Here is a 13,714-nt window from a genome sequence, read left to right as displayed (position 1 = left end):
AAAGTTATGCAACCAAACTGTATCCCCAACCCAGATAAAGAGAGCCATCCAGGACATATTCAAGTCTTGGCTTAGAAGTGGGTTTGCACCCAGTTCTTTACAAGTTGCCTGCACTGTATCTGTGGCTGCTGCCGATCCAGAGCCACTGGTGGTCCAGCTGGGAATGGGCTTGGCATCCACCTGGAGAATTTAAGAATTTTGGTTCCTGTGCCTGTGGGTCTTAGAGTAAGTAAGGTTAAAAAGGTGAATCTTGGAGTCACATAGTGTAGAGTTGAAATTCTAGTTCAGCCTCTCATCGCATGTATGGACCTTGGACAGGTTATCTTAATTCTCCAGCATTTGTCCTTTTCATGTGTAAAACAGAAACACCAACTCTCAACAGCTGCTGTGAAGATTGAGATAATGGACACAAAGTGCCCAGGTTTGATTAAAGGTGGTAAGGTAGTCAGAATCTGCTGCGTTTCACGTGACTTAAGTAGCATTTCTAACAAATATCATATATTATTAACACATATATGTGGAACCTAGAAAAATGGTACAGATGAACTGGTTTGCAGGGCAGAGATAGAGGCATAGATGTAGAGAACAAACGTATGGACCTCAAGGGGGGCAAGTGGCAGGGGTGGTGGTGGGATGAATTGGGAGATTGGGACTGACATGCATACACTAATATGTAGAAAATGGAAAACTAATAAGAACCTGCTGTATTAAAAAATTAATAAAATAAAATTCAAAAATTCCCCCCAAAAGTAGCATTTTTATGGCCCTGTGTTACTTGAGGGAATAAATGAGTGGGTGAGCAGATGAATGACATAATACTTCTGTAGACTGAATTTTGTATTTCCCTTCTGAACACACACACACACACACACAAATACATATGCTGAAGCATAATCCCCAGTGTGATATTTGGAGGCGGAGCCTTTAGGGGGTGATTAGGTCATGAGGATGGGGCCCTCGTGAATGTGATTGGTGCCCTTCTAAGAGGCCGCATGGAGCTCTCTTGCTCCTTCCACGTGGTGAGGTTACAGGGAAAAGACAGTCATCTGTGGACCAGGAAGTGGCCTCTTACCAGAACCTTGATCTTGGACTTAAGCCTCCGGAACTGTGAGAAATAAATGTCTGCTGCTGACACCACCCAGTGTGTGGTGTTTTTTTTATAGCAGCTGGAACGGACTAAGACATAGACCAAAAGCTTGACTTTTCTCCCACAGCTGCTCCATCAGTCACTGAGATGTGTTTGTCAGGAGCCCTGGTCACAGTCAAGGCTGTGCTCTGGTGGAACACTCTGTAGAAGTTTCTAGGTGGAGTTTTGTGGTGGGCTGCGATTGGTGTCCTACTGCCTGAGTTTGGAGCTAGTGATTGGGGTATGTCAGTTAATTTTGGGAGATCTCAGGACCCGATCCGTAAAAGGGAGAAAAGAAAATGAGGGAATGACTGCAGAGGGTTACAGAATTAGGAGGAAGTCCTTGGAGCAATGCCTGACTGAGAGTGCGTACCGTGTCAGGGCTGGCGGGTGTTATTTTATTACTGCCACGGTGGGCGTAGTCCTGCACTAGACCTTGTGAAGATACGAGGAGGATAACAAATGGCTCTCAGTCCAGTGTCCCGTCCCATCAGCTGGTGGAGACACGAATGGAAGAGATGGTAGGAGCCAGGTGGGCGGGGCTGTCACCCAGGAAGAATTCTTCCGAGAGAGAAGCCATTGTGGCCCAGAGTATATAGGGATGAGCCCATGCGATGGGGAGTCCGGCCGAGAACCCACTCGGTCCTGCTCCATCCATTGACCTCAGATTTTTCTAGGCTACCCCTTGCCGGAAAATGAGTGATAAAAGCTTGGAGATGAAGACTGTCCACAGGGTGGCAGAGACTCGGGGGGATAGAGTCATTGGTTAACACAGGGGTGGGTGGTTCTGTTCTGGCAGGAGTGGGTAGGGGAACGGAGGGCAGAGAGAGAGAGAAAACAAGTTAGAGGGAGAAGGGAAGGCTGACCACAAAGGGTGTTTGTTCATGTCCTTCAGAGAGTAAGAGCGGAAGGACCCTGTGCGGGGAGAGCCTCCGAGGAGCTCTCCTGTACGGTCTAACTTAGGGGCTTACAGTGTATAAAGAAATACACACAAGTTAATAGCAGCTACAGTACTACTCCTGAAATAAGTATCAAGTGCCTATTTTATATATTCTTAATAACGAGGCCACGAGCAGGAGGTGCGGTGAGAAGCAGGGAGTGAAGAGAGAAAGGGACGCAGATGCAGGCAGAACTCTTCTCACGTGAGGGAACGTTCCCACCGGCTGAGTGTTTTGTTCATTGCAAAGGCTGCTTGTGTTTTGGTAACGAAAGGCAGAAGCCCTGAGGATGCTGACTCTGATGCAGGCCAGGGGCCCCGCCGGGGCTGATGAACGTGAGTGCGGCTCGAGAGGCAGGGAGACCCCCGCCAGCCCCCCGCCAGCGCGTACCACGACCCGGGGTGACGGGAGGGCGCTCATGGCTGAGACAGCTTGGGAGCGGGCTGCCCGGGACCCACGCAGGTGAGGGTCTGACAGAGCACAAGGCAGCCTGTGCCTCAGACCCGCACCCCCGTCCCCCATGGACCCCCGGCTCCTCCTGCCCTGTGCCCTCCTTTACTGAAACAGGCACTGTTTGCTCCCTGCAGTCACCGTCCTGACTTGCCTCCCGACGTTTTCATCCAAGCAGCTCCATCCACACCTCATCTGCAAGCCCCTCTCACTTGCCCAGTGTTGTCAGCAGCTTCCTACAGAGGCACTTGGTGGGGGGTGCTAGGGGAGGAAGGGGGGAACCCAGCACCTCTTAGCCAGGGGCATCGCCCAGTTTTTCGGTAAAAGGACCCAAGGCCACACCACTGAGTCCGGACCCACCTCTTTTTCTTTGGACGGTTGGTGGTGAGATCCATGTGCCATGAGCCCTGCAAGGAGGGTGCAGGCAGACACGAGCCTGAACTTCTGGAAGGAGCCCTGCAAAGCCAGGCAGAGAGCCCTGCCGCCTGACTTCTGTAACAGAAACCTTGAACCCGGGCAGACACGGGCCTCTTTTGCTTTTAATAACGTGGGAAGGGCTCTACCTTTACAGCTGTTTTCCCGTCCCGTGCAAGCAGAGGCCTGCCTCCGTCTGCATCTCTCCCTCTCTCTGCCGGATCCTGCCCGCGACACCCCACGTCAGAGGCCGGGCATCCTACGGCCACGTCCCTTCCGCTCTTAACGCGTCTGGCATCAGCGGTGCCGCCTTTTCGGTCTCAGGCTGCGCCTTGCGCCCTCGGTCCAGGCTTCACGGAACCCTGGCCTCCCTGTCTTGCTGCAGGTTTTTCGCACTCGGCCTTCACGTTCGGTATCGAGAGCCACATAAGCCAGTCCAACATCAACGGGACTCTAGTGCCGCCGGCCGCCCTCATCTCCATCCTGCAGAAGGGCCTGCAGTATGTGGAGGCGGAGATCAGCATCAACGAGGTACGTGCACCGCGGGGCGGGGCCGAGCCGCGCAGACGCCGGAGCGTGCCCGCGCCGGGAAGACGCGCCCCCTTAGCACACGGCTCCCCGCCGTCTCTCACGGTCGGTTAGGGTTCCTTATCTCTTTGCGGTAGATACTTTCTCCAGTGGGGGACGGCGCTTCTGTTGCACCCAAGGAGCAATCTTCCGAGGCCCTTTATTTAGCTGGGTGTGTGGTTTTCCATATCCATGTGCACATCGCCAGCTGTTGACTGAAGTCACACTACGTTGCCCAATGGGAAAACCACACAGCAGATCTGCAGCTGCTTTATACGGGCATCCCTGGGTACGCACCGGGGATGGTTCCGCGACCTGCCGCGGGTACCAAAAGCCATAGTGCTCAGGTCCCGCAGTTGGCCCTCCTGCATCCGCAGATTCCACACCCGCGGATTCTGCCAACCGCGGATGGTCAACATAGTAGTAAATGTGTTGGAAAAAAGAATCTGCATATAGTGGGCCCAGCCAGTTCAGACCTGTGTTGTTCAAGGGTCAGGGGTCCTTCAGGACAGGTGTGGGCCTTGCACGTGCACAGAACATGCCCTCCCCCCTGGAATAGTTTGAGCAGTTCAGTCGAAGAGGGATCCTGGGAAACATTTGCCTAGAATCTGTGTTTCATGTGAACCCGACAGAGGGCACAGCCGGAGGCCACGGAGGATAGATGAGGACTGTTGCGTCCGAGAGGATTCCAGGGGGTGGTTTTGTTACTCGTTGAAGAGCTTCAGGGGAAGGCGGCAGTTGTATCCATAATTATACATTCAAGTCACTCCAATTTGTTTGTGTCCCCTCCCTCTTTATAGATGGGGGCCCAGTGTCCCCTCCCTCTTTATAGATTGGGGCCCAGTGAGTCCTTGGGCCAACGTCATACCAATGTTTAAATGGGCTCTTTTGGTTGAAAACAGTGCCCCTCTCCCCTGTTCTGTTTTACTCTTGGGATCGTCCTGTGAAGAGGCCCGAGGCCTCCCCTGCATCTCGGCCTGAGCCCCTCTGATTTTCACCACACTTCCCGCCCTCTCTCCTTCTCTCTGCCCTCGTGTCTCCCCCCACGGTGTGGCACGCTGCTTTGCACCAACTTCCCGTCTTCTGTCACGGTCCGTCCTGCACGGCTGACGCCGTCCACTGCCCACGTGCCCCTCTTTACCACCAAGTGTCCCCTTCCCAGGTCACACCACCCTCGGGCCCGTCTTCCTGAACCCTTCCAGTTCCCTCCATCCCCTCTCCCTCTGAACTGCTCTCACCCTTACAAGCCTTTTTTAAATATATATATATCTTTATTGGAGTATAATTGCATTACAATGCTGTGTTCGTTTCTGCTGTATAACAAAGTGAGTCAGTTATACACATACATATGTCCCCATATCTCTTCCCTCTTGAGTCTCCCTCACAAGCCTGTCTTACGCATAGCATTTAACTCCACTTTCTCTTCAGCTTTTAAAACTACGGAAGGAGTGTATCTTGTGTTCTGTCACGTGTATTCCTCTGCTGTTTTCCAAAACCCCACATCCTTGAAAACACCTGAGTGTCCGCCTACCCTGTGCTCTTTCTTGCCTAACAATGGGCAGTCTCCTCTTTCCTTGTCTTACATTGGGTGCCTGGGATCTTCCACCAGCAACTTGAGGCCCCGTCGCGTCTCTCTGCGTCTCTCTTTCCACAAAACAAACAAGTGTGGGGATAGGGTTACAGGACCCCAGAGGCCCCACCAGCTCTCAGATTGTGTGATGCTGAGTGAGATTGGATTTCCCTTCCCCCTGCCCCTGTGCCCCCTGCCCCAGTTTCCACGTCTTTCATCTGCGGAGGAGCCCCCATACCTTCTCTTCCTTGGCCATTCAAAGTCCAGTGTGTCCAGAGGAGAGCGAAAGGTCATCTCATTTGTCCCTTAGGTTTCGGGTAGTTAAAAGTGAGACAGTGTGCTTTTAGAGCTTAAACTAGAAGGTTTTTTGTCACCCTGGGCAGTTACAACCTTTTGCAAAATCATCATCCATTTGGGGCTTGAATATACGAAGAAGGAAGGTGACGTAGAAGCGGGCTGACCAGTTGGTCAGCACTGGCCCCTCCGTGGCTGGAACCCGGGCAGCTGATGAGGTGACTGGCTACTTTTTCCCATGTTCTGTGTTATTTTATATTGTTTCACTTATTTTCAAATATTGTATAGTAACCTTTAGTCAGCCGGGGTGATGTTTCATTCACACACTGTGTTGCTGAAACTTAGGTCCTTCAGTTCTTCCTAATTTAGGAGAAAACAGGCTAAAACGTGTTTGCACATCCAGTAGACACACTGAGAGGCTCTGAGTTTCATGTGACTGATCTTTGGAGCGCTTTCTAAGGAAAGAACTGTCTCCTGTGGTGCTCAGTGTGTTTGGAAATGTTTTCATCATCTATGGAAGCCAGAGACTCAAAGGAAGTTCGGGAAATAGAAAGTGTAACGAAACAGTGCTGTTGTTAGAGTATCGTGGCTGTGTTAGTCTGTGCCCTGATCCCAGGAAGTCATTACAGATGGTAGCAGATGTGTGTGTTTTAGTACATCAGACGGACAGATGCATTAGGAATCGGATCGTGAGCGGTGCAGGGATGTCTGATTTGGGCTTGCGGTCTCCGAAGATACGTCTGTCCCGTCAAAGGGGAGTGGTTCCACACTTGTCAGAGCGCCTGGGCGGGGTTTCCCACCCTCGGCACTCTTGACACTTGGGGGCCAGATCATTCCTTGCTACGGGGCCGTCCTGGGCCCTGGGGGGTGTGGAGTAGCATCCCTGGTCTCCACCCACTAGATGCCGGAAGCACCTCCACAGTCGTGACAACCAAAAATGCCTCCAGACTTGACCAAATGTCCCCCGAGGGGGTAAAATCACACCCCTGTTGAGGAGCAGTGCGTCAGGGGTAGCCCTGTCATCATGACAGGAAGTATCCGCGTTCAGGTTGGTATCTGCCGAGTGCTGGGTGCCCCTGGCAGCGGCAGGCACACCGGACCCTCCGCGGACGCTCGCTCTTGCCGGCCCCTGCCCGCCTGCCCACTCCGTGATCACTTCCCCTGGCTCAGGACGCCCGGCCCGGCGCGGCTCCCGGGAGCCCGCGTGTGTGTCCCCGACGCGCGCCCGTCGCGCCGGGGGCTGACGTCTGCGCCTGGGCTCTGTCCGCAGGACGGCACGGTGTTCGACGGCCGCCCGATAGAATCACTGTCCCTGATTGACGCGGTGATGCCCGACGTGGTGCAGACGCGGCAGCAGGCGTTCCGGGAGAAGCTGGCGCAGCAGCAGGCCAGCGTGGCGGCCACGGCGGCGGCGGCGGCGGCAGTAGCCCCGGCGGCCCCGGCGGCCGTTTCCCAGCAGAATCCACCAAAGAACGGCGAGGCCACGGTGAACGGGGAAGAGAACGGAGCACACGCGATAAGTGAGTGCGGGGCTCCAGAGCTTCGCGCTCCTGGCAGCCTCTCTCTGGTCTCTGAGTCTGGGCACGCCCCGCAGGCTCCTTCCAGCCTGCCTGCTGGGCGGTGTGTGTGCGTCAGTGTCTAGGGTTTGCTTACTCTGTGGCTGGGAGGGCTTCGTGCTCTGGGTTTTTTCACTGAGATCCTTGGACACAGCGTCCTTTGCTTACACGTCCTCAGCTTTAGGAGATTGTGCTGCTCTGAGAACTCCTTTGTTCCACCTGGTGATTACTGTCCGGCACAGAAAGGCGGCCCCCGCGCCGTCCTCCGGCCTCGTGGACAAACTCTTACCTAACACTCGGAGCTCACGGTCACTGACAGGGCACCCGGCCCAGGCAGCAAGTGCTGTCTTATTTGGTGGTTGCATCAGGGTCCCCGTTAGGTAATGGCCCTAAAGTGTCTGGCAGACAAGTCGGAGACCGTGAATCTTTACCCAGGGAACCTGCCGGAACTTTGACACGCGGCTTATCAACTCGGAGACAGCTTCAAGGTCTAAGCTCAGAGTGTGTGTGTGCATTGCGCACGTGCGTGTGACTGTGTGCACGCGTGTGTGTTCTTCCTCTTCTGAAAATCATTTCCCTCCGAGCAGCCGTGCCGCCCCCGCGGGGGCGGCTCATTCCCCCTCCCCGGCACAGGCCCTCTCCCGCTAGAGTCGAGATGCAGCTCCAGCGCTGCGCGGGAAGCCAGGGCAGGCTGCATTGCGGGTCATGTTACAGCAGGGTGGCTTAAAGCCCATCTGTCTAGCGTCAGATGAAAAGACCTCCCGCCAGCAGGCCCCGTGATCACTGTTAACGAGGTCCAAAATGACGGGACAGGGAAAGAAGAAGAAAAAATAGGTTGCTTGTACCCACGGATCACTTACGGGCTGCCCACTCCCGTGGGGTACATCCCTCAAGGCGCCCAAAATAAAGAAAACAGGAAGGAGGTACGTGTCCTTGTCTTCTTAGTCTCCGCCCCAGGCAGTGATCGTAACTGGTGAGCTCTGAGAAATCCGTATATCTGCCGAGACAGAAATTTTGCAAACTTATAAATTGCACCGTGTATTTTAAATCTTAACCTCTAGGGGAGTGTGGCCACGTGGAGACCGTTGTGTGCCTTAAGGAACGCTGGTGGCTGGCAGGCAGGTAGCCTTTGTTTCAGGAGTCCCTGGGCGTTATTTTTCACCTGAGGGCTGGCCGGCGCCCCATCCCACGTACACCGTCCAGTGGTTTCCGACTCTCACTTTGTCCCTGAAACTAGTCCCACCTGCTCTTTGCTCCCATCTTGCTACAGGGCAGGCTGTGGCCTGAATGTAGCCTCTGAAGTGATACTTCATTCTAATCTTCAAGAATCTTTTTTCTTGTGCCACATAGGGGGGAAACGGCCACTCTCCAGGGGGAATCTCTTCTGGGTGGCACTTAGCGTGGCTTGTCACCCTTCCAGAGCCTGGACCCTATGGGTCATCTGGAAGGAGGACTGCTTGGGTTCAGAAGCCTGGTGGTTCTGCTTGGCTTGAAAAGCATGGTATGCAGATGACTCCAGTCAGAAAACAGCACTGGAGTCCCAAGCCTCTGAGGGTGTTTGAAGGCAGAGGGGTTTAGGGTGGCAAGCCTTCTGGCAGGATGATGGCCTACCCCCGTGGTAGCTTCACAGATAAGGAGCTTCACAGATAAGCCGCTCACAAGGGTGCTTCCAGGGAAGATCTGTTGTCCCGTCAAGAGAAGAAACCTTCCGGCTCTGCTCACGAGCCAGCTGGCTGTTATCTTTTCTGTCCAGTCTTGTTCCGGCTGTTGTTAGAAATTAGCCTCGCCCTAGGTATAAAGAATAAATACCAGTTTTTATTCCTCTATCAAATTTGGAGACTGTGAAGAAATGTCACCTATCTACTAAATTACACAATACCCACGATTTGGTTGTAAACGTCGTGGGTGACGGGTGACGGCAGAGGAGGTTGTTTGTAAAACCCACGTGCCCTGAGGCTGTTTCCTCGGTATCCGTCAGACCTGTGTCTTTTCCTGTTTCCTGTGCCAGATAATCATTCAAAACCAATGGAAATAGATGGGGACGTGGAGATTCCACCCAACAAAGCCACAGTCCTTCGGGGCCATGAGTCTGAGGTGTTCATCTGTGCCTGGAACCCTGTCAGTGATCTCCTGGCTTCCGGGTAAGGGTGTCCGGCTGGGGGTGCCCAGTGTCTGGCTGTCTGAGTTCTCCCTCACAGGACACGCGCTCCCCCGCCGTACCTCGTTGGTGGCATCTTCCCAGTGAGTGCAGACCAGGGCTGGGGGCGCCCCGAGTTCCGCAGGCTGTGCAGAAGTGCCCGGTCCGGCCGTTTTCTCAGCGGGGTGGGGAGCAATGCACAGACATTTCAAATTACTAAGTGCAAAAAAGGTCGGGAAGAGAAAACCACTGTGAGTCAGGACGGAGGACCCCGTGCCGAGGATGCCCGACCTAGCCAGACAGCAAGTAGCGGTGCGCATTGCTGGGCCTGGGACCGGAAGCTGAATGCTGCGTGTGTTCCTTGCGCAGATCTGGAGATTCAACCGCCAGGATATGGAACCTCAACGAAAACAGCAACGGGGGCTCCACGCAGCTCGTGCTGAGGCACTGTATACGGGAGGGGGGGCACGACGTCCCCAGTAACAAAGACGTGACCTCGCTGGACTGGAACGTAAGCCTCCGCCACCGCCCAGACACTCGAACACGTGTACACCACAGCGAGGGCCGCCGTGATGCTGACGGAGCCGGGCAGACGCAGGAAGGGGGCAGTACTATTGGTCAGCTCACCCTGGGGGGTTGGCCCCCGTTTCTGAGCGCTCCTCCCGAGGCCCTCCGTGTGGGTGGACCTCTAGCTGGGTATTCAGTAGCCCCACGTTGGCAGGATGGAGTCTGTCTCGTGATTTTATCAGGGAACCCGTTCTGCTGGTGCTCTGTGAGTTTTCACGAAGGAAAGTTGACTTTCCACCCTGAGGCTTCAGCACCTGTGCTACGTGCATTTAATACGTGAGACACACAGAGCTGCTCTCTGACTCTTTTTTTTTTTTGATTGGAACATCTTTTGATTTGCTTGCCCTTTATCATGTTTATGCATATTCTGTCATTTCACCACTCGTCTCTATTTGCACATATTTTTAAGAGCTCACCTAAGCCTCCAGGAGTCTCACGATAAGTTTTTGTACAGTATTTTTTGTTTTTTGGGGTTTTTTTGCGGTACACGGGCCTCTCACTGTTGTGGCCTCTCCCGTTGCGGAGCACAGGCTCCGGACACACAGGCTCAGCGGCCATGGCTCACGGGCCCAGCCGCTCCGTGGCATGTGGGATCTTCCCGGACCGGGGCATGAACCCGCGTCCCCTGCATCGGCAGGCGGACTCTCAACCACTGTGCCACCAGGGAAGCCCCGTACAGTATCTTTATGGACGTCGTCAGTGCTGAGGGGTTGCCATGTGTTTTCCTTGCCCCCTCGCCTCCTTGTTGGTTGTATGCAGGGAGCCTGTTTGGTCGCACATTTTATTTAATTGGAGGGCAGTGCGAGCTATAAAGTAGGCCAGCGGGACTGGGGAGTCTCGTGACTGGGAACCTGTCGTTGACATCGGGTGCTCCAGCCCGGGGCTAATGAGAGGGGCTCTTTTCCAGTGCTGCCTCTGCTAAGCTGTTTCTGTTGGTCTGTGTTTCTCCCTGACCTGCAGAGTGACGGCACGCTGTTGGCTACAGGTTCCTACGACGGTTTTGCAAGAATATGGACGGAAGATGGTAAGTCTGGACTTCCTTGTGTTGGGGTCGGAGAGGAGGTGCTGGGTTTGTCATCATCCGGTGAACAGACTGAGGCTCGGAAGTCACCCTGCTCGCTGTGTTTGTGTTTTACGTACCAGGTAACCTGGCCAGCACCTTAGGCCAACATAAAGGCCCCATCTTTGCCTTGAAATGGAACAAGAAGGGGAATTACATTTTGAGTGCCGGAGTAGACAAAGTGAGTGTCTGCTTAAGATACATACATTGCTGTGATCTGTAGATGCTTATTCATGTCTAATCTCAGATAACATCGTGCTTTCTATGAATTCTGAGAATTCGGCCTCCCGTTAAGAAATCAGAAGGATCTCTTTTGTTTGTTTCTGTGGTTTTGATCTTAGTGTTCATTTATAGCACATCGTGTCTTAATGTGCTGTAGACTGCTCTACAGACCGTGATCAAAGCTCTCCCCCGTCCCGTCACACCTTTTACTTTGAGGTTCATAGTTCACTGATAGAAAGAAGAAAATCCCCAAATTGCGTTTGTCCACTGCTTGAAGAAGCCCACTGGCGTGGGGTGTCCTCTGCATAAACTTACACCCCCCAGAGTGATTTTAGGAACACAAACGGTTTTCTCTCCCCAGGCTTCTGTTTTCCTAGTCTGACAACTTGTTGCTTCGCGCTGTAGACCGCAGGCTTCCCTGAGAGCAGGAGTAAGGTAGACGCCCATGCGAGGGGCTGGGCTCTCTGGGCTGATGCAGCCCATTTCACAGAGGGGGAAATGGAGCCCCAGAGAGCTTCACTAATTTGCCTCGGGACACATTGGTATAAAGTCAGATTGGAACTCAGGCCCTGGACGCCAATGACAACTGCCCTTTAGCTTTCACACTCTTCCAGAGAATTCTTTGCATCTGCAGGTCCTCCCTGTCCCTGAGGCCGTTTTTTATAATCATTGTGGATTTTCTACCTGATTATCTTCTGTTTCTGCCAGGCGATGAACTGGATGGTTAGTGGAAATGCACATTTGGAATTCTAGTAGCCTCTGAGTCAGACACTATCTACCATGATTAGTCAACCATGGCAGGAGTAATAGTCATGTTCTGTAAAGTGATATATTCTCGGGGAGGAAATGTAATTTAGGGATGTTGGCTTTGACCTTCAGTGCGTGCTTAACCCAAAGTGGCTAAAATGTGTTTCAGTTTCTTGAAAGCTTTTGCCTAAGGAATACTTTCTTTTGCCCAGTGTATATTTAACATTAAAACATCAACAAGTTGTTACAATTATTGATGTAGTAGGTGAAATTGTATCAGAATTGTGGAAGGGTTTATATGTTCTCTGCCTTGCCAGATTTGTGAGTGGCTCAATTAAGAAAAAAAGTTATACTCCATCAAACAAAAAGTTGTTGGGAATTCCCTGGCAGTCCAGTGGTTAGGACTCCGCACTTTCGCTGCCAAGGGCCCGGGTTCAGTTCCCGGTTGGGGAACTAAGATCCTATATAAGCTCTGCAGCGCGGCCCAAAAAAAAAAAATGGTTAATTGGTCTAGAGCTGGCCGAAAGTTTCAGAGATACTCATTGCTCTGAGTATTTCCTCTGAAAATTACTGCTGTTGATACAAAATAGAACTAGTTCTTCTTAAAGTAAAATCTTTATTAAACGTCATTGACAGGGAGGTGTAAAGGTTCCGACTGAGTTGAAAATTCCAGTAGATTAAGAACTAATTCCCGTGGTCTTCATCGAGCTGCCAGAGATGCCTTCTTCCCTAAGTGTCTCCCAACTTTAGTACGTTCTTAAGCATTTGTGATTTACTTTGTGTTTTCCGGGGAGGAGATCATTTTTTTTTTCCTCCTTATATATAGACCCATAAATCAGTGCCAGACCCCAGTGTAACCCAATTCTCTACTCTGTCTAGTGATCCCAATTCATGGAGTGACGGTCAGGGGAATTTTCAGAAATACTCATTTCTGCAGCTTTTCATTGGGAAAAGTGCCCAAAAGGTGTTTATCGTTATAGTTTTTTCAATAGCTTTTCATGTTTGGGGATAAGGGGGATTTCCCACCAAAACTGGTAGTTTTGCGAGTATCAGTTACAGCTGCTGTGTCTGGTGGAATAACCAGTGCGTGTGGCCAACTTCATGAGTGTGACCCTCTGGATCGTTAAGTGTGTAAGACACACCCAGGATTCCAAAGACACGGGTGAAAAAGAGAATGCCAAATATCTTGTTGATATGAGTATGTTGATCTTATGTTGAAATGATAATATTTTCGCCCTGCTAGAGTGAAATAAACTTTATTGTTAAAATTAGTTTTACTGGTTTCTTTTTTAATTTTTTAGTGTGGTGACTGAACATTTTAAACTTGCTGTGTGACTTGCATGCTATTTATATACTGTTTATTGGACAGTGCTGCTTTAGAAAAAAGAGGGGCTCACTGCATTTTCTTGTATCATAAATTTTTCTAGAGGAAACTTTGCAAGAAGAATAGTAACTAACTTTTTTTTTTTTTTTTTTTGCGGAGCACAGACCACAATAATTTGGGATGCCCACACAGGAGAGGCCAAACAGCAGTTTCCGTTTCATTCCGGTGAGTATTCTTTAAAATTTCCCTTTTTATTCTTTGTCATTCAAAAATAATGACTCAGAGTCCTAGGAAGTGTCCCTTAAAGTAATGGTGAATGGGTACAGGATGGCGTGCATGGAATATAGCTGGTAGCGAGGAAACCCTTCTCACAGGAAGCACTGCTCTAGAGGTCTCCAACGTACAGATACCCTCAGCGCTCGTTTGCTCAAAAGTTTAAAGACAAAGCTGCGAACCAGCCCCAGAACTGGTGTGGGCTCCTGTCTGCTGCTGCCCTAAGGGCGCTGGGTCGGGGGCGTCCCTAAGACCTCGCCCAGCTTCCGCAGTTCACCCGGGAGGACCCCCAGGGCGTGCAGTTGAGTTCATAGCTCAGATGGATTACAGTAAAAGGATCCAGAGCAGTGTCGGCAGAGCGCAAGGGCACGTGGGGCGAGATCCAGACCTTCCAAAGGTTGTCTCCTGATGGGGTCACGTAGGACCTGCTGGGTTCCCCCGGAAGCATGCGGTGATCGTGCGTGTGAAA

At 52.0% G+C, this 13,714-nt stretch overlaps 1 protein-coding gene across 4 annotated transcripts in view; it reads left to right on the top strand.

Moving 5' to 3' along the window:
* The window catches only part of LOC308609733 (F-box-like/WD repeat-containing protein TBL1X), a 225,002-nt gene that overhangs the window by 196,811 nt on the left and 14,477 nt on the right, over window positions 1-13,714 (top strand). For all 4 annotated transcript variants that reach the window (XM_081223442.1, XM_081223441.1, XM_081223439.1 and 1 more), the window contains 7 exons: window positions 3,314-3,459; window positions 6,630-6,879; window positions 8,924-9,056; window positions 9,422-9,563; window positions 10,580-10,643; window positions 10,763-10,860; window positions 13,137-13,197. In XM_081223442.1, coding sequence (XP_081079568.1) covers window positions 3,314-3,459; window positions 6,630-6,879; window positions 8,924-9,056; window positions 9,422-9,563; window positions 10,580-10,643; window positions 10,763-10,860; window positions 13,137-13,197 — 894 coding nt within the window. The remainder of the gene's footprint in view (window positions 1-3,313; window positions 3,460-6,629; window positions 6,880-8,923; window positions 9,057-9,421; window positions 9,564-10,579; window positions 10,644-10,762; window positions 10,861-13,136; window positions 13,198-13,714) is intronic.

Source organism: Mesoplodon bidens (assembly GCF_964165515.1).
Source record: "Mesoplodon bidens genome assembly, chromosome: Y".
In the NCBI taxonomy this organism is placed as follows: Eukaryota; Metazoa; Chordata; class Mammalia; order Artiodactyla; family Ziphiidae; genus Mesoplodon; species Mesoplodon bidens.
This window is presented reverse-complemented; position numbering and strand designations above follow the sequence as displayed.